This window comes from Pygoscelis adeliae, unplaced genomic scaffold (assembly GCF_000699105.1).
Source record: "Pygoscelis adeliae isolate BGI_AS28 unplaced genomic scaffold, ASM69910v1 Scaffold22, whole genome shotgun sequence".
In the NCBI taxonomy this organism is placed as follows: Eukaryota; Metazoa; Chordata; class Aves; order Sphenisciformes; family Spheniscidae; genus Pygoscelis; species Pygoscelis adeliae.
Genome location: NW_008824350.1, coordinates 995542 through 1016091, shown reverse-complemented (window position 1 = coordinate 1016091; position 20550 = coordinate 995542). Strand labels below are relative to the sequence as shown.

Genomic DNA, 20550 nt, shown 5'->3' with positions numbered 1-20550 from the left:
GATAGGCCAGTGGGTTTCTCTTTTCCTTCCCTCTGCTTTCCAGCTATTTAGAGGAATTTTGAAGGGATGCCTTCTCAAAGCTGCACCAAAGGTACTAAAAATCTTACCGTGTAGCTCAGCATACAGAAACTTCCTGCTCTTTCTGTCAGCATCTCTTACCTACATTGCTTCAGAAACGTTCACTTGCCCAACACAATGCAACATGATGGCAAAGAGCTTTACAGATTCTGGAGCAACATCAACTCCCCATCCGCATTGTGTGAAGCTGGTGAACAACCCATCTACACAGTTCTACTCCTGCCTTTTTTGTGCCTTGCTATGTTTACTCGTGCACCCACAGCTCTTTCTAAAAGAAACTTGATTCTTACTTTCACGGCTGTGTTAACATGACACCAAAACCTGCTTCTCCGGCAGTTTGCGGGGGGATGAGGATGTCATGCTGACACATCCAGGGTTTGATCTGACAGCAAACAAGGATTGCAAAAAAACCCCCACCTCCGGTTTGAATTGGCTCAGCTGGGAGGAGAAAACTCTCCTGCTTTGAAGCACATGAACCCTCACGTGTTCAATGGAGACTTGGGGGTGGGGGACACACACCGTTAGCTGATAAGGGTAGGAAGATGGCAAAGGTTTTTTTATGCTTTATACCATCAGAAGACTCTGCCTTGCACCTCCTTCTTTCCCCACAGCCTCTGAACTCTAAGTCAGGTCTAACCTTTTCAAATGTAAGCAGCACTGGTTTATGCTGTCTCAAACCAGACATTTCGAAACACAGGGCTGACTGCTGCCCTCCATTACCTTCCCCTAATCCACCTGCCAGTAGTCCCAGGCACAGCAGACAGAGCGGTTTGTCTCCTTTTGTCACCATATGCATGCTTTTAGGGCACACAATGACAATCAGGACAAAAATACCACTGGGACTTCATTCTATTGTGCCGATGCAATGTAATTTGGCAGCACACAGAGAATGCAGCAGAAAAACAGCAGGGAAGATGGTGATGGGAAACCACACACTCAGGCTGCAGGAGTCAGGAGTCAGTTTATGTACGGTCCTGGAAGCCAAACGTAAGTGGGACACGTACACGTGTACGTGCATGCACATGCACACAGATGGACACACAGACTTATGGGAGTAAGTCAGGAGGTGCAGGAAGCATTTGAACACAGCCAGAAATGCAGAGATGAGTAGCTTACCTCCCAACTCCCTCAGAAAGAAGGGACACTTGGACAGAAGCTGCCGTAACTCTACATAACCACTCCTTTGCTACCCTGAACTGGCGGTTCCTGGCAGAAACATGGTGCTGGCAGAGCACATGCAGACACCAAAAAGGCTAAGAGGAGCTCAAACCCAGTTCTCCTGTGAAAAAATGTGGCTAGAATTCTTGATTACTGCATGGGTTGCAATTATTTCTCGTCTCCAAGGAAAAGGAAACATCTCTGGGGAGCCAAAAGCAAGGGAAATGGAGAAAAGGAGCAAGGGAATCACTGCAAGGGGGTCTATAGGTAAGGCATCCAAAGGGAAGATCACATGGTGAGGCTAGGGAGGTGAAAACCAGAATGGCTGAAATTTGCACCAGTAATGAATAGATTGATGGGTTCTGCTTCTCATACCAGACACCATCTTTGCCATGAGAAAGAAGCGGTAAAATTTTAATTGTCTGCACCGAGTTTGGGAGACAGCTGTGCAAGACAAACACTTTTTCATATTATTTTTACCTTGAGTCACCATGTTTTCCCCAAAACACAGGCTGAGGCTGTGCATACAGATGCCGTACCCTGTGCCCCCAGTGAAGAAAACAAAAGTGCTCATTCCTTTCTTAAATAAAGGAAAAAAAAAAAAGGAAACAGTATTTTCATTTTCACACTAGCAGCAAGCAGCAGGCGAGAATCAAGAGGTGCTAAGAGATGCAAGCACGTCCTTTCCAACAGATACCTTCTTCTTCGCCAGCAATAAGTCCTGGTAAGCATTCGAACGGAGGAAGCGCGCGTAGCTGTCACTCTTCATCAGCTTGTAAATGTGCTCCTGTGGGACAGGAGGAAATGAGATACAGAGAATTGTTATCAAACCTCATTTAGACATCACAGGGATTTAAAACACAGCAAATTAGAAAGAAGAGAGACTGATCAAAGTTCTAATTAAGTCTGCTATTATTGATTATCTGTGTTGTGGTAGTGTACAGGAGGTCCATCCTGGGGCAGGACCCTGCTGTGCCTGGGGCTGTACGAACACAAGACAAAGAGATGGTCCTCGCCCCAAAGACTGGCACACATTATTCAGTAATCAGCGTTATTCTGCAAAGACTGCGACTCTCTGAAGTCCCCAGATTATAAACAGGTGTCTGGCCAGGCTGAAACTACTGGGGTGTCTCAAGAAGGAAGAAATAAGCACCAGAAATTGTCCCACAGATTAGGTTTCATTTTACCACTCCCAGGTACTTGAACTATCACCCAGCACTCCCCTCCTGTTCACAGAGGGGAACTGATACTTGGACACATTTCATCTCCACTTAAGACACATACTTCAAGCAAGCCAACCTGTTAACGTCTTGAAAAAGCCTGTATCTCTGCTGACTATGCAGGGAGGTTATACGACTAGCTCAGATGTGGATGGCTACATCATATGTATAAAGTTATGTCAGATGAGTCTCTCCCATAGGGTCTTTTTTCTCCTAACAAGTCAAACTACTGTTACCGGTTTGCTCTGAGAGCACCTACTACGTGCATCTTCAAACTTACAAAGTGGCGTTTCATTGCAGCAGAACTTCAGGCCTACCCTCTTCCAATTTCCTTCCTTAGTTTTACTTTCCTGCCGAGAATCCCTTAACACAGTCAGCTCTTCTTCTCCTAATTATCCCTGGATTTGTAATAGATATTATCCCAAATGCCAAGAAAATAAAATCAAAATACTTTGACTAAATAAAGACTGAGAACACACGAAAGGAACTCAAGAGAAAAACAGGCACCGTGGACATTTCTGCAAGACTTTGCCCAAGGAAGCACTTTTATAGAGTTAATGAGCAATTTTATCTATACTGATTTATACAATGTGAAACATTCTCTCCTGCCCTAAAGCCGTTGTGCATGAAACTTTAGAAGAGCCAAACCAGACTGAAGTCATGTAGCTTATTTCACAGTGTTAACAAGCCAAGCAGAATTCCCGTATCTTCACCATCATGGGTAATTAGCGATGACCTGTCCATATACAGAACTGCTTAATTCAGTTTTCTTGCACTATTCGGTGTAGTCCTAAGAGGGGCATAACTGCCACTGGTTTTCCTATGACACAGCATAAATGTATCCTTTGAGCTACAACCTGGTGTGGAACAATTTTTACCAGTTAATTTCCATACTTGCTTTTAGGCCTGACAAATCCTCATTTGTGTAGCACTATCTGAAAGATAGTACAAGATTTTGCAATAGAAATGCTCGTATAAAGCCATTTAGCAACTGTCACCCTTCCTTGCTGCAGAGAAACACAGAGGGCACAGCTTCATACTTCTCACCTACAGCACGGCCATGAGATTTCACGTCCAGCTGTGGGACATTTGTTCTATTTATTCAGGACAGAATGAGCCAAGTATGCACTAAGAAAAGAAGAGGGAAAATAATGCACATCATGGATATGGTCGTCACAAGGTTTTTATTTCTCTGGTGTGAATAAGGATTTTCAACATCAGCTCTCTCTCAAATACTTCAACTAGCAGAAACTCAGGATTCGGTTGATTGAAACCCAACCATATTGCAACCAGTTCACCTGTACTGTTACCTCTTAAGGTTTCTCAAGGAGACTCCATGTCCTCCTAACGAGTTCTTCATAATTACCTGGGAAAAAAAACCACCTAACTATATACCTAAAAGTCTTTTTCCTTCCTCTTCCAGGACCATGAGGAGACTGATGAATAAGTGGGGCAGCCACCTTGTAGCCCATCAACAGTAAAGGGCCTGAGGGGTCTCCAGAGCCTTCCTCCTCTTAGTGGTCCTGCCTTGCAGCACCCAGTACATGCAGGGTGCTGGTGGGAGGGGGTGCTGAGGCGGGGGTGCTGTGGGGCTGAGGTAAGGTGGTGGCTGACAGGGGTATTTTGATTAATGTTTTGATAGATGTGATTTTTTTTTTCCCACTACCTTTGGACTCCACAAATGGTTTCTTTACTTGTGGTCAGACAACTGGGTCTGCTCTGAAAAACAATGATAATATTTTTGGAAAATAACATTCAGTTGTCATTGCCGTGCAATAGATAGATCATACGAGCTGTTTGCAGGCAAAGGAGAACACACCAGGCTGGCCATACAACCTGCTGGCATGCCAGCGACAACTATCATTCTTGCTCACGTCAAGATGACTTCATGTATTCGACCTTAAAACAGTATAAACTCAATATCTGGCTGTGGGAAGGGGGAAGAATTACTTCGATCCCGAGATGAAATAAACCACAAGCTGACTTCTTAATTGAAGCCCTTCCCTGAAAAACAGGACTATTGCACACCCCCAGCCCAACTGCCACCGCAGTTAGCTAATTGGTATGAAGCATTTTCTCTGCTTTTCACATCTTGGCATCACTGAACAGCAACACCACTACCTTTCAGCTGTTCACCAAAGACATAATCAAACAGGGAATAACTATTCCTAGGCTTTGAATGCTAATGAAGAAAGAAGGCTGGGCATAGGGGAAGGGAGGGACATGCGTAGCTTCAGAAGCAAACTTTACTGCTTAATTGCAAGAATTCAAAGGGCTTGCTTTGAAGAAGCTCTGGACTGGAGGCAGGAATGACACACCGATCATTTATTTTACAGCACTGCATTTCTGAAGCGCCTGCTGGAAGTCTGAGCCAGTTGCTCAGGTCAGCAAAGACTGCCTTCCAATTTGCAACAGTACAGGACAGCTTACATTGCTGCAGCCAAAATCCCTGCTGAGACTGCACCATGAAGGTTCCTGCTAAAATTGTGGCTGCAGTGTGTGTTCAGCCCAGTTGCACAACAAACCCAGCTGCCGGACAGGAAACGCCAGTGGCTGGGGTATTTGTTTTGATCTTTAGCCTACTCTGTTCTTCGCCACCGAACTATTTTCTGTTACACTTTCTGAAATCTGCAACTTGCTAGGGAGAATTTACAGCTAGTGTTTAGCAGCTCCTCATTTCTTAAATACATTAAAAGCTACTGGAGGTCTAGCAACTGAGCATATTCTTCTGAGGAAGCCTGAGTAATGGGCCTATCAACAGAGGTGTCTGCACGGATTTAGCTGCTTTGTGCAACTTGTGCAACTTGGCTTGTCCCCTTCTATCATGGATTTTTAAGTCACTTTGGATCATTGCAACCCACTGGTCTCTCACTTCTTATTTTACTGAGCAGCTGCTTTTGCTCCTCCTCTTTATCACATGGTGGAGAGGGAGCATAACCTCATCAAAGACTGAAATCTCCAACTGCAGCCAGCATCTCTAGTGATGCACTTTATACACATGCACGCTCCCTGACATACCTGATGCTGCTGGCAAGAAATTTGAGCCTTCCCATTCTTATGCCGAGAGAACTCTGTATTTTGTGAAGTTGTTTATTATAGGGTAACGAGCTCATTATTACTGGCTCCCTGAATACACAAAGCAAATCCACTACTTGTGTAATTTTTAACAATGCAGCTTGCAGCTCTGGACATTACAGTCTCCTGCGCTGCAAGCAGTCTGGCCAGAATTATCACTGCGACATTTCTCTGCAAGTGCCATGGGAAGTTCCTGTGCCACATCTGCACAACAGCAGGAGCAACATTTCATCTAGGCAGTGTAGCATCTCCCAGCCATTGCTGGGTGCCACTTCCCAGGTAGGGCTCAGACTCCCAGCTCCCTGCTCTAGACTTAAGACAGCAATCCTTTAGGGAGTCACGCTGGAAAAACAAAAATTCAAAACAATCTTCTAACAAAAATTGCCCAACTGATCTATTAAACCATTAAACGAGGTAGCAGCCTGCTTTTAAAAACAGATAGAAAGCAGGAAAAAAAAGCCTTTCAAGATTTGGTGAGAAGTTGACAGGCATCACGCGTCCCACTGGTCTCCCCTGCAGCCTTGGCAGCTATCTTTGAGCACCAAGCCACTGTCTCAGGCCACTGCGGTGGCAGCTGCGAGTGGAGACAGGGACTGACTTGACATGTGCGAGCAAGCCCTGGTGAGCTGGCTTTTTCAGCTGACCGGTCACTAACTCCCTTACACAGCGCGCTGTTGATGAATGCTGGCTGGACTGATGCTCCCCTGTGAGGATGGATGCACATTTGAAATTGTCAGTCTAACATGGAGGGTGACACAATAACCTGCTTTTGTAATTACGGTGGATTTTGTCTCCAGGAAGCAAACAATTCCCTTACAAGACTCCTGCAAGCACAGCGGGTTTGCTGTCAAACATCCCCAGAACTGTTGTTCCCCAGATCCTGAACTAAGGCAACTGAGGCAATGGGGTCTGCATGCATGTCTGCTTGAGAAAAAGGTAGACCCCCTTTCACGTTTTGGGCACCTAAATCACATCTCCTCCATGGTGGGAAGAACTATGCAGTGGGCCTGAGGGTATCCAGCTCCACTGAGCATCTTCTCTGTACCTAGGCTTGTATCACGAGAGTTACACTTCAGAAAGCGTAACCATTCCACTTGCTGTCACCACTGCATGATATAAAGGAGAACGAACAGTAAATTTTAAAGGGGGAAGCATTGTCACTTCTGTGAATTAGAAAACAAAGGAACCAGCCAGGTAAATCACAAAAAAATTCTTTTCTACAGTTATGTGAAATCAAGAGGAAATCCCGCCCCATGTACAGCTGACAGCTTAAGTGCAGGGAAATAAACCCTGATAAGATTCAGCATCTCTTGGCTGTTTTCCTTCCACAAGCTCTATCTTTGGAAGGAGGTGAAGGACAAGCTCTGTAAATTTTCTTGACAGAGGGGAAAGGGGGAGGAAAAAAAACCCCAGTAAGTTTGCAATCCAGACGGGAATGTGGGAGGTGACCGAGATAGCAGAAACTGTCTCAAAGCTGCACCTGCTTCAAAACAATGTCCTGCAATGTCATCTCAGATCTCTCTCCCCTTTCGCAGTCAAAGCGGAGTGACCCTGAGGAGAGCACAGGCGGCAGTCAAGCAGGACCTTGGGAACACCCGAGAAATATGTGGGAAAAAACCTGAACGATAAAAAAATAGAAACACCACCTGACTTGCACAAAGCACCTGGTAGACCTCAGAATTGTGTTCTCTGTTAAGAACATTTGTTTTTAGCAGAAAGTCTTGGTTCTTTCCTCTGAAATGTGTATGTGAGACAAAAGCAGTGTTGTTGGTTAAACATTTCCATTTCTAATCCTACCTGTATCTTACCCACTGTGACATTTTGTGACAGGCTTGAGACTTTTTGGGGGTTGTGAAGGCCAAGCACAATGTTCTCATGACCTTTGAACATCAGTTAGATTACAGAAAGCCCTTAAATTTTATTTGCTGATAGAAAGTTTTCCCTGTTTGTGCCTAAACACAGCCATAAGCTTTAGATGATGATGGGGAATAGGGAGAAATTGCAAATTCTTTGCTCGTTTCAAGCACGGGTTTCCCATTTAGCACATTTTTAGCCCATTCCGGGGGGCTTACGCTAAGGCTAGATAGCTGTTCAGATTCACTTGAGCCCCAAGGGCCCACTTTGCCCTTCATAAACTAGTCAGAAACCTCCTTGCTCTAGCTATCCCACTCACATCTTTTGGATTGTTTTGGAGCACCCCTTCACCCTGTCAGCAAGACCTGGCATTAAACTAGTGAGAGCTGATTTAGAGACCCCTTTGTATTGCAAGCATGTGAACACCAGCAGCCACCCCTCTGGCCAACTGCAAGGGAGATTTGCAGAATGTCAGACAAATCCATTAGAAGAAAAGCCCACAAGATACGTAAAGCAGTAGATTAAATAACTAACTAAATAACAGCAAACTGCAATGAATGTTAATGTTTGTTCTACCTGTACGCTGGGCACTGAGCAGGAATCTACTGCAGATTCGCACATGAGAGAGCAGAGCCTCAGTGAATGCCTTGTGGCCTCCGCTGGAAGGATGACAACAGATGCCAGCTGAGGACCTGCCCGGGGTTTGCTTTTTGAAGAACTGTCTCCATAGCACAAAGAGGACGTGGGAAGGAGAAAGCAGGGAGGTGCTTTTCTGAGCATACAGTGTGCGACTGATGCACCTTCCAATTAGACTTGGCAGCAGCCTAATGCCTTTCTGTCGGCACCTCTGCTCTGCACGGACGTCTGTGGCAGAGGGGGCGAGGTTAACCCCTGTGTCAGCATGCACCCATACTGCAGTCAGCAAAACCTGCTATCCAGGGGCTGCTGGAGACATATCCTATTCACTCTGTTGCACTTTTTCCAGCCCATCCTCAGGAATCCTGCCTGAATGGCAGGACCCTCTACCACACCACCACCAGGATCTTCCAAAAAGCTGAAGAAGGGAAAGGAGACCTACTCCTCTTCAGCAGTTACTTGTGCCACTACTGAATGCAACAGTTTTTAGGAGCAATTATGATCAATTGCCATTCAGTCTAACCGACGGCGATGAAATGCGCTTTTGAGAAAGCAGGAAAAAATGCTGCATCAGCTCTGGAAGCTGAAGTAGTTGGTAGCAGGCACAGCTAAGATGAGGCAAGCAGTGAAGAAGCTGCAGAAGAGAAGACCTTCACACTTGCACTGACTGAACCTGGTGGGAAAACCCCGGGGGGGGGGGAGGAGGCAGGGAAACATGGGGGTTTTGTTCCAATTCCCCTTAATGTCTCCAAATGTCCACAAAGAATGCCTCTGGATCTGCTTATTCTGGTCCCTGCATTTAGGATTTTACTCTTCTCAAAAATGGTGTACTGCGGGGTTTGAGCTGTCTGCATGCATTAACCAGGGAGAGCCCCCTTCCCGAAGCCTAACTGGTACCTGGCAGTACTGCCACCTAGCAGGGCGCGGGGTAAACCAGGGCTCTGGCTGCTGTGGGAGTGCTAGGCTTTCCTCGATTTATAGTTTAGAAAAGAAAAGTTTCAGGGTGGTAAATGGCACATAAGGGTCTTGGCCTGAGCATGAATTGCTCTGGAAAATCTGAGCAATATCTTTTTGGCCACTCTCAAGTTATTTAAGTGACACAATAATTTACACCCACAGTTTTAGCTGGTGCATTTTCTTCACACTCAGCGAAGTTGTTTTTGTTACTAAGGGAAAGAAAAAAGAATAATTATACTGTAATATATACGAACCTCCCCGCTAAACTAAAAAGAATAAAACCTCTTTTCAGGCCACAAATGAAATTACACAGGGCTGAAGGCACAGGAACGTAAGGAAGAGCTTTAGCAGGAGGGATAACTGTAAGCAATGAGAGCTCATTTTGAGTAATACACAGAAATCCTTTGTTTAGCCCTGTAGATACATAGTTGGAAACACAATGTAAATCTTTTTGGGGAAAGTGCGTTGATAAAAGTAACACATAAATTTAGCTTTGGCTCCTCTGTAAATTAATGAGACAACTGGTTTGCTTCATACCGTCAAACATACAAATGGGAAGGCAGAGCTGCTGGGGGGTCTGTGGCAGACACAGTGCGGAGGACTACAGAGGCGAAGGGTTGTCGAGCGCCACGCAGTTAAGGGGCCAGCCTGGTACTGCAGGAGGATTTAGTCCTAAATATAGCAAGGGCCATCCTAGGAGACAAGAGCGGCCTGCCAGGAGTCTAACACCATATGAGCAGCTTTAGGTTTTGAGAACAATGATCGTGGCTAAGAGGCTGATTCTTTCAATATGGGCCAAATCCTGGCTACTGGCAAAAAGCCCAAGTGAACAGGTTTTGCTTGGGAGGAGGGGACAACCTAGTGTAGCGTTTGGGAGACTGGCATCTCTTCTCTAAACAATACAATATCTAGGAGCTGCAGCAATGAAGATGGGTTTTTGCACTCCTACACATGCTGTGGTACAGCCATGAGATGAAACTACTCAACTTTCTGGCCAACACCCTGACAGCCTGCAAGGCTGTCTGCAGCTTCCTCTTTCTGTTTTCTCTGGCGAAAATCCTGCCAGAAAGCTGAGTTGTGCCATGGAGACAAACACGCAGAATCCCTCACACAGCAGAAATGAAATTCTGTTGCACTGGGGCAGTCTATGACCCATAGGAGATGGCGACAGAGCAGGATGCAGCCTTACAGAAACAAGCCGCATACAGCTTCTGCATAAAGGTGGCTATGCTGAGATAGGGACCACCAGCCTTGCTTGGATGCCTACATAAAAAATATATGCTGAATACATAAACAGCCTTCCACACCTCATCAACATTTTGGCTGTAGGATATCTACTGCTATATCAACTTGGACCTGCCTTTAAGTGATTGAGCTCAAGCTCTTGGAGCCCATGCTATAAATGCATATCAAAATTTTGCATCTGTTTGCTGATGAACCCCATCCAGACAGCACACAACATTCATACCTGCTGTAGTCTGAGAAAGGGAGATGTGAAACGCATTGTTGATAAATCTCCCCAGGGATATTTTTTTAAAAAATTAGAAGGATGAATACTTTAAGAGATAACAAACCCCTAGAAAAATTAGACTGCAGTGTTCCTGCAGCATATGGGTTTGGCAGGGGTGGAACCGAGTCATCTGCAAGAACATTCACCCATCGTCCTTGAGAAGTGGACTCCTGGAGCCCTGGCTTCTCAGGTAGAAAGGGATGCATTTGCAGGCACTTTCACTCCCTGCTTGGGAGAAACAGAATAGCGTCAGCTGCTTCCTGACTTTCACATGACGAGGAAATGCTCTTGCTCTGGATTTGACATCCAGTTGTTTCTTGCATTCAAGAAGCACAGTGCACACTACTGGCACAAGAGTCCCAGAGTTCAAGTGCTGAATTCAATTTTTAAACAAGCTAGACACTTTTGCATGTAAACTATTTAAAGGTATTTTTTTGAGTTAGGAAATGTCTGGCACATGAGACACTGTTATTGCTTGTGCACGTGGTTCTAGCCAGCTTGGCAGGATCAACACACTGAGTAACAGGCAGACTATTGTCCTGTGGGAATATGCTGACTGTTCTTGTCACCCCATTCTCACGATCTTTCATTTGGAGAAATCTGCTGTCCTCTGTCACTGCACGTGCAAGGAGAGAGCTCACTCGTGACTTTTCCTAGCCCTTTTCCTGCCCGTGTGTAACAGGGGTGTTAGCTTAGACAGTCATTTGATCCCTGACGCCTTCAGAGACAGAAAGGCAACAGCAAGACAAAGGCTGGATGTTAGATGTTTTTCATATAACATGACTACTAGACCACAAATTAAAATGAAAGGCAAAGGATAAAAGAAGTACTTAGTGATGTGTGGTGTGTGTGTACATTTCGAAAAAAAATCCTGGGAAAGTAGTAACACTGAATATCTGCTCCTATGTAGACCTCTGCTTCAAGTCTTTTGTTTCCTGCTTTGCGCAGCATCAGGCATGCCAGCGTAAGCCTCCACCATCACTTTCCTATTTTTGCTCCAGACACCTAATTGCTCTTCTGGGTGTATTTGTGGGGCTCTTGGTTTTAGATTCTGTTTGGTTGTAGGTTGTTTTATGAAATCCACACGGGAAGGAGCTTGCACTTTTGTTTGTGTGTGTAACAAATACACAGCAACAGTGAGGCTTTGTGTGAAGGCTGTTTCTACAGTCACTGTAACCCACACACAGGGAAGGCAACCGGAGTGCAGTGTAAGGAAGGATTTTCTCCTCCAGTCCCACAGAATCAGAGCCAAAGGAGGAGAAGAGAATAAAGGTCAAGCCCTTGTGCAGTCCCTAACCTCCACAGGAAGGTCCAGGCTCTCAAAAGCCTCCAGGAGGCCTGGGCGCCATCCACGTATACATATGGATGCAGCACCACAGTGCTTTCAATTCCCCGTAGCGCAAGAGCCAGGTCTCTGAGCAGCACTGGCTCAGGTGGACTTGAGCCCCTCTTCAAGGCAGAGCACCTGGGTCTGCCCTGTGCCCCCTTGCTGACTGCCCACGCTGCCAACCAGAGCTGCTTTGCTGTTACCTCGATTCTCCATCCTTAGTCACCGTCCTTTACAGGCATGCATGTAATTGGGGTGACTGGGTGAAACTTTAAGAAAATAGGAATAACTTTAAGAAAATAGAATAGTTTCTTCAAGTTCTTACATGAAAGGTGATACAGATGCACAATGAATGATTATTTTCACGTTTTTTTTCCATGCTGTGATTTTGCTCAAGACCTACAAAAGGAGTTCTGTATGCCCACTGAATAGGCACCAGGCATACATTGCTCTGTACACTTGCTTTCACATCCTGTGTATGCCTGAAAAGACAAAGTCAGTGGAATAAAGGTCACCCCTCATTTTCCCTTCTTGGTAGAAAATGACATTCCACTACCAAGAGATCCTTGCTCACACTTGCGAGTTTGTTTTTTGATTCAACAGGATCCTCTCAAGTTCTGTCAACGCTCCCAGCTTCCTGATGGGACCAAAATGCAAGCTGAAGGACTGATCACTGACGAATTCTGCAAGGGCTCATATCTCTATCACATAGAGATAACCAACACCTGGGGCAGCTGAGAACATGAATTGGGTCCAAATCTGGGTATATTTGGTACATCTCTGGTTTGAGCAGCCTGGAGTTTGACATTATAGTCTAAATCTGCTCTGGAATTAGCCAAGGATCTGCACAGCACAGTTAAAATCCCTAACTGAGCCGGGATGAGAATTGAATTTCCCCGAATAATCTTCACAGAAACAACAGCCGATTAGTTCAGGTAAATGAATGTCAATCTAAAACTCTATTTTGTTTATTAAAGAATAAAAATAAACAAAGCAAACAGGAAAGTAATTCCAAAGACAACTACGTGGCTTACCTTATTTTAGTATACCTGGCTCTGAAACCTACCAGTAAATGCCCCTACAAGCAAACATTACTATCAGGAGACAGAATGCATTCTTGTGATATACTAGTTCCCGATGCTAAGGGACTGAGGCAGGGTTTAAAGATTTGCTGAAGGCAGAAAGACATTTCAGGGGAGGTAAGGAGATGCTTGAAGGTGTGAGGGAAAAAAAATGTTTAAAAACTAATTACGTGTTGTACAGATAAGCCATAATCGTCACACTCACAGGTCTGAGTTCCCATGTTAAAGATGAATTACTTTGGCTGTCAGCAGCTTAGCCAAAAGAGGCCATTCGGATGGACCTGAACCTATTTACTTTCCAGAGCCGGTTGTGCCTTCTTCATATTGCAGGGCCCCACACTGGTTGTTCAATGATGCTGATAACTCCTGTGGGAGCTTACATCCTGCTAAGTAGTTCACTGTTTAATTGAACTGACCTTTCCTGACGGTGCCCCTTGTATTAAAAGCTGCTTTACTCCCCAGTGAAAATGGTTTGATAATCATAATATTTTACTCAGCGGACAGTTGTTTAAGAGCAGAAAATAATCAGCTAAATTGGTAGGCTTGCCTCTGGAGGGGCCCAGCGCTAAAATGACAAAAGGTGCTGCAGATCAAGATAGCTGGCAGAGCTGACGATCAGGACAGAGCTAGGAGCGGGGGCTGTGCTGCTCGGGGATGGGGGATGCCAGCAAACTGGATGGCTGGGGAAGGTGAGCGCAGGCTGAGCTGGCACAGCATGCTCTGCTCGGAGCCGAGATGAGCCAGCACAGCCTGAGTGGAGCACGGGGCAGGCGAGGACACACACAGGAGACGCGGCAAGAGAAGGCGGCTCTGTGCAAGCAGAGCGGTGCAGGACTGCAGAGCGCAGCAGCAAGGGACACGCAACAGGACAAATATCTTAAGCTGAGATGGGGAAATGGCAAAACACTTGCTCCTGTACTACAGGAATCCATCTTAGAGAGAGCTCTGTCCGAAACAATAAATGCACACCAAATTTAGGTTTGGATTAGGAGCCCTTTGAGGATGTTTGGAGCTGAGATTTTCAGTGTCACTTTTCTTAAATAGTGGAACCATTTGCCTTCAGAGCATGAGTGGCCTTGGGACGAAGAGGTCTTAAGTGAGAGGCATGTTTGTCGGGAGCCCCCTTTTCTCCCTGTTTTCTTCTAGGCCAGTTGTCTTACCAGGTCGTGCAGCATCTGAGAGAGCTCTTTGGGGCTGGGAGCCAAGGTTGTGCAAAGAAGCACACCCATGTAGACTGTCAAGCACCTGGTAACAGCCGATGCTTTGCTTTCAACTTATGGTTATAACACGTTCACTAGCCTGAAGTATACTGTGCTCTGCTACACCTTCCCCTTCCCAAGTACAGCAATGTGCTCATTCCCAGCGCTTTTTATACAGAATTAGCATTTTGTGGGTCCCCCAGGTCAGCATAAGGGCTAGAGTGCCACATCACCTTCTCCTATTTTTCCACTGCAGGAGCAGCAATTTCATTTTCTCAGTTCAGCCAACCCTTTTCCTTCCTCTTAGTCTTAGTGCCTCAGAGCTGCAGGCATTCAAAGAATGTGCTGTTCAGTAAACTAAATTTTTTCTTGTTCTTTATTCACAAGGACATTTCAGTTGTTTTCCTCTTTGTGCTAAAGCTACACAGGACAGGACAACACTCATATTTTCCCTCCCACAGTGGGGTGTTTTGACTGGTTATGTCTGGTTGAGTCCCGAGGAATGCGGGATGTGTGGGAGCTCTCATGGGCTCCTGGTGCCAGGGTGCTGAGATAAGGCAGCTGGGCTACGACCTGCTTCAGATTCGTGGGCAACTGAGCTCCCAAGGTGGCAGGGCTGACCTGGGGGAGACACCAGGACAGTACCTGGGAAATTCAGAGTGCACTGGGGGGACCTACGTTGGCTCCTGTGTATGTGGATGTGCAAACAAAAATGCCCCCTCTCCAGGATGAGCCAGTAAAAGCCAACATTGCTCCAGCTCTGCCAGGGCACTACGCCCTTCAGCAGTGTCCTGTTTCTCCCTGTTTTTGTTAGACAGCCGCCTTAGCTATCTGGTCAAGCAGTCAGAAACAGCTTGCTTGGCCTTTGGAGAGCTACCAGCAGTCCACTGCACAACAAGGTAACCAGGTTCATGTTCCACATTGCCCTATCCTCTCTTGGCACAGATTCAGTCTCCGAGAGGACCATAGCTGGGCCTGAAGGTCTACTTTTGCCTCATACTTCTGTGTCCGTGAACCAAAACAGATGAATCGAGGACATCTGTCAGCATAAAAATCCTCTAAAATAAAATTAACCCAAGGAGCTAAAACTGCAGTCTAACTGCAAGAGCTCCAGCTTGATTTCGTCAATTCCCCTTTGAATGGCAATTACATTGCGAAGTGATCAGTTCAAGCCTAAATCCTCCGTGTCTTGTTTCTGATTAAATACTCATTGTCTAAACATCCATCTTATTCTTAGTACTTCTGCCTATCAATTTAATCAATTCCCCCATTATTCACCTATCTGCTTTAGCCTGCATTTTGCCATCATCTTTATTTTCAGGTGATGCAGATTTGCAGTTGTTCTTGTTCACTATAACTACAAAGCAAAAAATACATCTTAGCCAGAATATCTTCATACTCCTCTGTTTCTCAGCTTTAAAAAGAACATTTAAGTTGCCTGATATTCACAGGGGATTGCCTTGAAACTTTGCGTATGTTCCTTCTATGCTAACCCCAGGGAACAAGACTGCATTCAGGAAAATACAGTATTTGATGCTGGTTTGAAAAATTCATTGCCTAACCTTGTATAAGTGGTCCACAACATCTCTCCTGAGATGGAAATATTTTGTTAGTGGAGTATTTTGAAGAACTGCCTTTAAACACCGATTTAAAGAAAATATAAGAACAGAGATTCTTTTCATTTGCTGTTGGTTTTATTACATGCTTTTGATAAAAATGATTACGAGGAGGACATCTTTTAATTGTGTCCCTGGTAATATTTGCCAAATGATTCCTTCTTCCTTTTTCTTTTTCAGCCTTTATAAAATGATATTTTCACTTTCTCAGAAGGTTATGCAGCTTTACGGTTGCTTGGAGCAGTTTTTCTCAAATTATTTGCTTTCCTAAAGGCATTTTCTGTGTACAGTTTATCTGTAACATTTCCCTGATAAATCTGGGGCCCTTAGGACGGAAGGATTAAGCTCGCTGTATTGCCTGCTGTCCTATCTTTATTCTACGTTATTGTCTGGTGGACAAGTTTCTAGCTGTGTTGGAGGGAGCTGCTGCATTTGGGGTTTGGCAGGGGGCGATATAATTACCTATAAATAAAGGATAAAAAAAAGTATATTAACCAGTATTTTGATATGGTATCACCCATTCTGTAAATACGCCAGACTTTGGTGACAGGGAGTACAGAGAGCCAAACGGAACTTTATAGCACTCTTTCATCTTTGCTTTCTCTGAGACATGGCTCCAGCTCGTTGCGCCTTGCAGACTTGTAAATTTTGGAACATTTGCTCCCAGAGGAGCATTAGCCGGTTATAACTGATAGATTCAAAGAAAATATAATTTACCCAGCTTGAATAGATATCCTCAAAGTCACTTCAAACTGTGTGTCTCTTTTTTTCTTACAAGTGAGCAGTGACAATGTGATAGTGGAATATGACAGTAAAGCTGAGAGTTTTATTAGCAGTAGTTCCATAAAATCAAAAACAAACCTGTGCATCTTCATATGTATATCTCCCTGGGTCTTTGACATTTTGGCTTGTTTTCTCATAGCTGTGGGAATCCAGGTTGATAGCACTTTGGGCCCCAGGAGCTAGAAACTCTTGCCAGATTTCTTCCACTCTGGTAGTTACATCCTGTAGAGGCTGTTTCTTGAGATCTTGGACAGCCAACCAAAACCTGTACTAGGCAAAAGTCAAAAGGGGAGAAAAGACAAAAAGAGAGAAATCTAGATAAGACTTTGTGGATAAGCCTGGCCAGAGTCCCAAAACACAGACGTAGAGCCTAACCCCGCATCTAGCTGAATTCACAGAAGCTAAATTCACCATTTAGCATGATTTCAGGAGAAGGTGTGATATACTTTACACTGAACCCATACACTGTGGCCCAGATCAGAACAGTGACTTTAAGGAGTGATATGTTCTTATTCAAACTGTCCCTGCAGAAGCGTGACGTTAAGTATGCAAACAGGAAACCTCCAGAGCCGTGCAGCTGGAGGAGGGAGCAGGCTCTGCCTCCCACAGTCCCGCTGCAATCCGCTGGTCATTCCTGCCTGCAGGATCGGTCGTCCCGAGGGGATGTAAAATGCAGAACAAACTTAATATTGACATCATTTCCAAGGTGAAGTTGTAGCAATGGCACCTAGAGAAATCTTTTTTCTTTTTTGACTTGTAAACTGACCAGCACTCAGATGGATGCCATGGGAAGAGATGAATCTTGTCATGGCCATACTCCAATTTTACAGGGATATTTTCTTGACTAGACCACACTTAAGAACTAAAATAAGTTCATAAACATCAAGAAGATAATCTCTTTGATGGCTAAGGGCATAATCCACATCTCGATCTGTGAAACCAAAGGCCACGGAATATTTTTGCAAGAGTGACATGCAATGTCTTTTACCCTAGAAAAAAAAAAAGGGTATTTTGTTGGTGGTGCTGGTTTTACTTATTGTTGACAGAAATATGCTCTTTCAGGTGATTAATTCAGAAGACACATGGCCCCCAGTAGCCTTTTGTTTTGTTCAACTCTATCTTCTAGCAAGAAGATATCCCCCGAGGCATCTGCCCTGGGTACCCAGGTCCTGCAACCTGGCTGAACAGGTACAATAGTGCTCTGTAGGGAGTGCTGAGGGCTACAGGGCAAATAGATACAGAACGGACCTTTGCGGCCACCTGCAATGAATGACCAGCTCTTTCCTACCCAATGGCAAAGGAGCCCATTGCCCAGGGATGACAAGGAGGGCAGGGCTCGCCTTGGCCGTCCCTGCCCTGCACCGCTCTCGCACACTCACCTCTGCTCGGCAGACTGTGCAGTAGGGACAAGGTTTGTCTGGGTCACTGCTTGTTCAGGGCATCTACAAGAGCTTCACAACTTTGAAAATCCTGTGTGTCCCCCTTGTGATCATGGGAGACTACTAAATAAACCAGTTGAACTTTAACTGAAAGCCTGATTTCCCACCCCAATGATGAGTGCCAGTGTGCTGCTACTAAGGCAAATGTTCCCCAGTGGTGGAAGGAGGAAGATACAGTCTCTCCCAAATCAAAATCCCAGCGGCAGAGAGGGTGGGTGGAGAAGCCAGCAGCCCAGTAACTCCTGTGCTGTTTCTGACCCTCGCTTCCCTACCGGCTGCAGGCAGTACCTAACCACCCCAGAAACACTGGCATTATCATAATCAAATGAGGCCACTAACCCATTTAGCCTGGTCCCCTACCTGCAATAGAGGGAAATGGCCAAGGTAGGGAAAAAAGACATCCGCACTGCATGCAAGGCCAGGCTAAATCCTCCTTGCCTGTCCCCGGCTCCTCCCCTGCCAGGAGGGAGCCTAATACCACAGCCCTGACTCACCCAAGCCACTTGGTCGTATTCCTTCATACGGTTTTCCCTGCTCCCTGGCAGGCTGTCAGTAAAACGGACTGGGATATGCTCAGACACTACCGCAGTACCTGTGGAGTCGCATACTAGTGGTGCTCACACAGTGACATTTTGTTTTATAAATTGAAATAGAGTATTTGGGGTTGGTGGAGGGGTGTGCATGGTTGGTCCTTTTCCATCTTTTAGATGTTAAGTGCGCCTGATGTCCTGCCTTGTTATTTGAACCATAAGTGACACCCCCACTTATCACATGCACACAGAGAGTAAAGGGTGGCACTCACAGTGCAACAATCTGATGCCATATGTGGCTTTCTTTACTTCGAAAATATTTTCTCATTCAATTTCAGATACGATGGGAACATGTGAATGCAGAAAAGGTATAGAGAGAAAAGAAGCTAAACATTCCAGAGTAGCTGAGACGCTTCAGACAAACAGTTGGCTAGAGAGAATGTTTTCTGCTGGCTTATCTTCTGCCCCTGGAGCCGGGGAGGCGGGCTGGGAAAGCACGCTCGTGAGAGAACCGGGCGCGCGTGAAGTGACAGCTTGCCAGAACAGGAGCACCATCCATTTTAATAACCATTTGGCTCAATCTGAAAACCAACCAACCAGACCAACCTGACACTAACAAGAACAAGCTCTTTTTCCTGCAAGCGATTGTGAATTCATGCCCAAGGCTGGATGTCCTCTTCAAGGCAAAGTGGAGTTTTGTCTTGGTAAAAATTTCAAAGCTATTCACTACAGCCGGTATCTGAAAATCGAGGAACATCAAAGAGGGGTACTCAGCCTCGCACCTCGACTCCAAGGCAAATTCTCTGCCATTAGGAATCATCCTGAAGCCAATGCGTAAGCAAGGCTTCCTATGGGATTTATACAGCATTTACAAGAGAGAAGCAGGTATTTCTGCCCAGGAAAGAAGCAGACACACGATAGCTGCGCTAGAATTTGTGCTTAATTATGAAGTGCAAACGCACTCCCTGAGTCAGCCCCGCAATTTCTGAAGCTCAAGTCCAGCCCCAAGTTCACAAGGAGTCAGGAGAAGATCCTGTATTGCCTCCTCCCTTTCTCTGGGAGGCAGATCTCCAGCAGACACCTCTTGCACAGGGCAGGGGAGGAGGGAGATGTCCTCGTGCGTCCTCTCCCCAGGTGCCCTATAAGCAAAGCAGGACTGGCACAGGGACTGTCTGCACAGAGGGAACAGCAGCATTGATCACAGGTTCTTTGCCCTTTATAAAACAGCATGTAAGATCTGGAGAAGGCTGATAGTAAGGCATCCTAAACTGTTGTCAGTGGCATAAACCATTCCAGCCTCATCCAGCTTGTAATTAAGCTGATGTCACTTGCAGGAGATATCCCGTAACGGCGCTTTATCCTACACAGCCCCCTCAAGGCACAGAGAGCTCCTGGGCCTCAGCATGCCTGCTCTGCCTCCCTGCAGGGCACTGCAGAGGTGCTCGGTCACTGCGGGCTGCTCTTCGCAGATGCCCGTTGGTGAAAAGACCGCTGAGGAAGGAACAGGAGGTTGCTTCTGAGCTACATTGTAAAACAAAAATTAACTTTAAAACCTGATCAAGAGGCAAAATATGGATGACTCCAGAGACTGAGGAATGGCTGTCAACATAAGGACAGTGTTGTAATCCCATCTTGGGGGAGGATGTGATACCCCTGGCTTGACAGTAAAATCACTGAGTGACCATCTGAGTTTGGAATATGAGCACACTCCTCTCCTTGCCCCAGTAGCTCCACATAAGTATCTGGTCCATCTCACAATCTTGTTCTCGCTTCCTTTCACCAAGAGAAGAAATACCGTTTTAACATCACAGCTGGGAGGGGAAATGAATGAAAGTAATAGGCGTAAATCAACATGCAGTTCAGACAGGGGAAATATTTACATCTTTGTGTTGCTTAACAGCCAGATCCTTGGTACGGCGAGCTTGGCACGGCCGAGACCAGCAGAAACCTGTCCTCTGTGGGGCACGTTGGGGACAGATGCCTGCAGTGAGGCTGTGTGCTAAGGGCACAGTCCTTCACTAACGCAGCATTTCCAAGGAGACCACAGTGTCGGCGTGAACGAGAGCAAGCTTCCCACTGCCCAGCT

At 45.7% G+C, this 20550-nt stretch overlaps 1 protein-coding gene across 1 annotated transcript in view; it reads right to left on the bottom strand.

Annotated features, from left to right (window-relative positions):
* Positions 1–1888: 1888 nt before the first annotated feature.
* RGS6 (regulator of G-protein signaling 6) overlaps positions 1889–20550 on the bottom strand; it is a 250330-nt gene continuing 231668 nt past the window's right edge. Inside the window, exons 14-15 of the mRNA XM_009319242.1 lie at positions 16574–16760; positions 1889–2023 (exon numbers count right to left, since the gene is read on the bottom strand). Of these exons, the coding sequence (XP_009317517.1) occupies positions 1889–2023; positions 16574–16760 (322 nt within the window). The remainder of the gene's footprint in view (positions 2024–16573; positions 16761–20550) is intronic.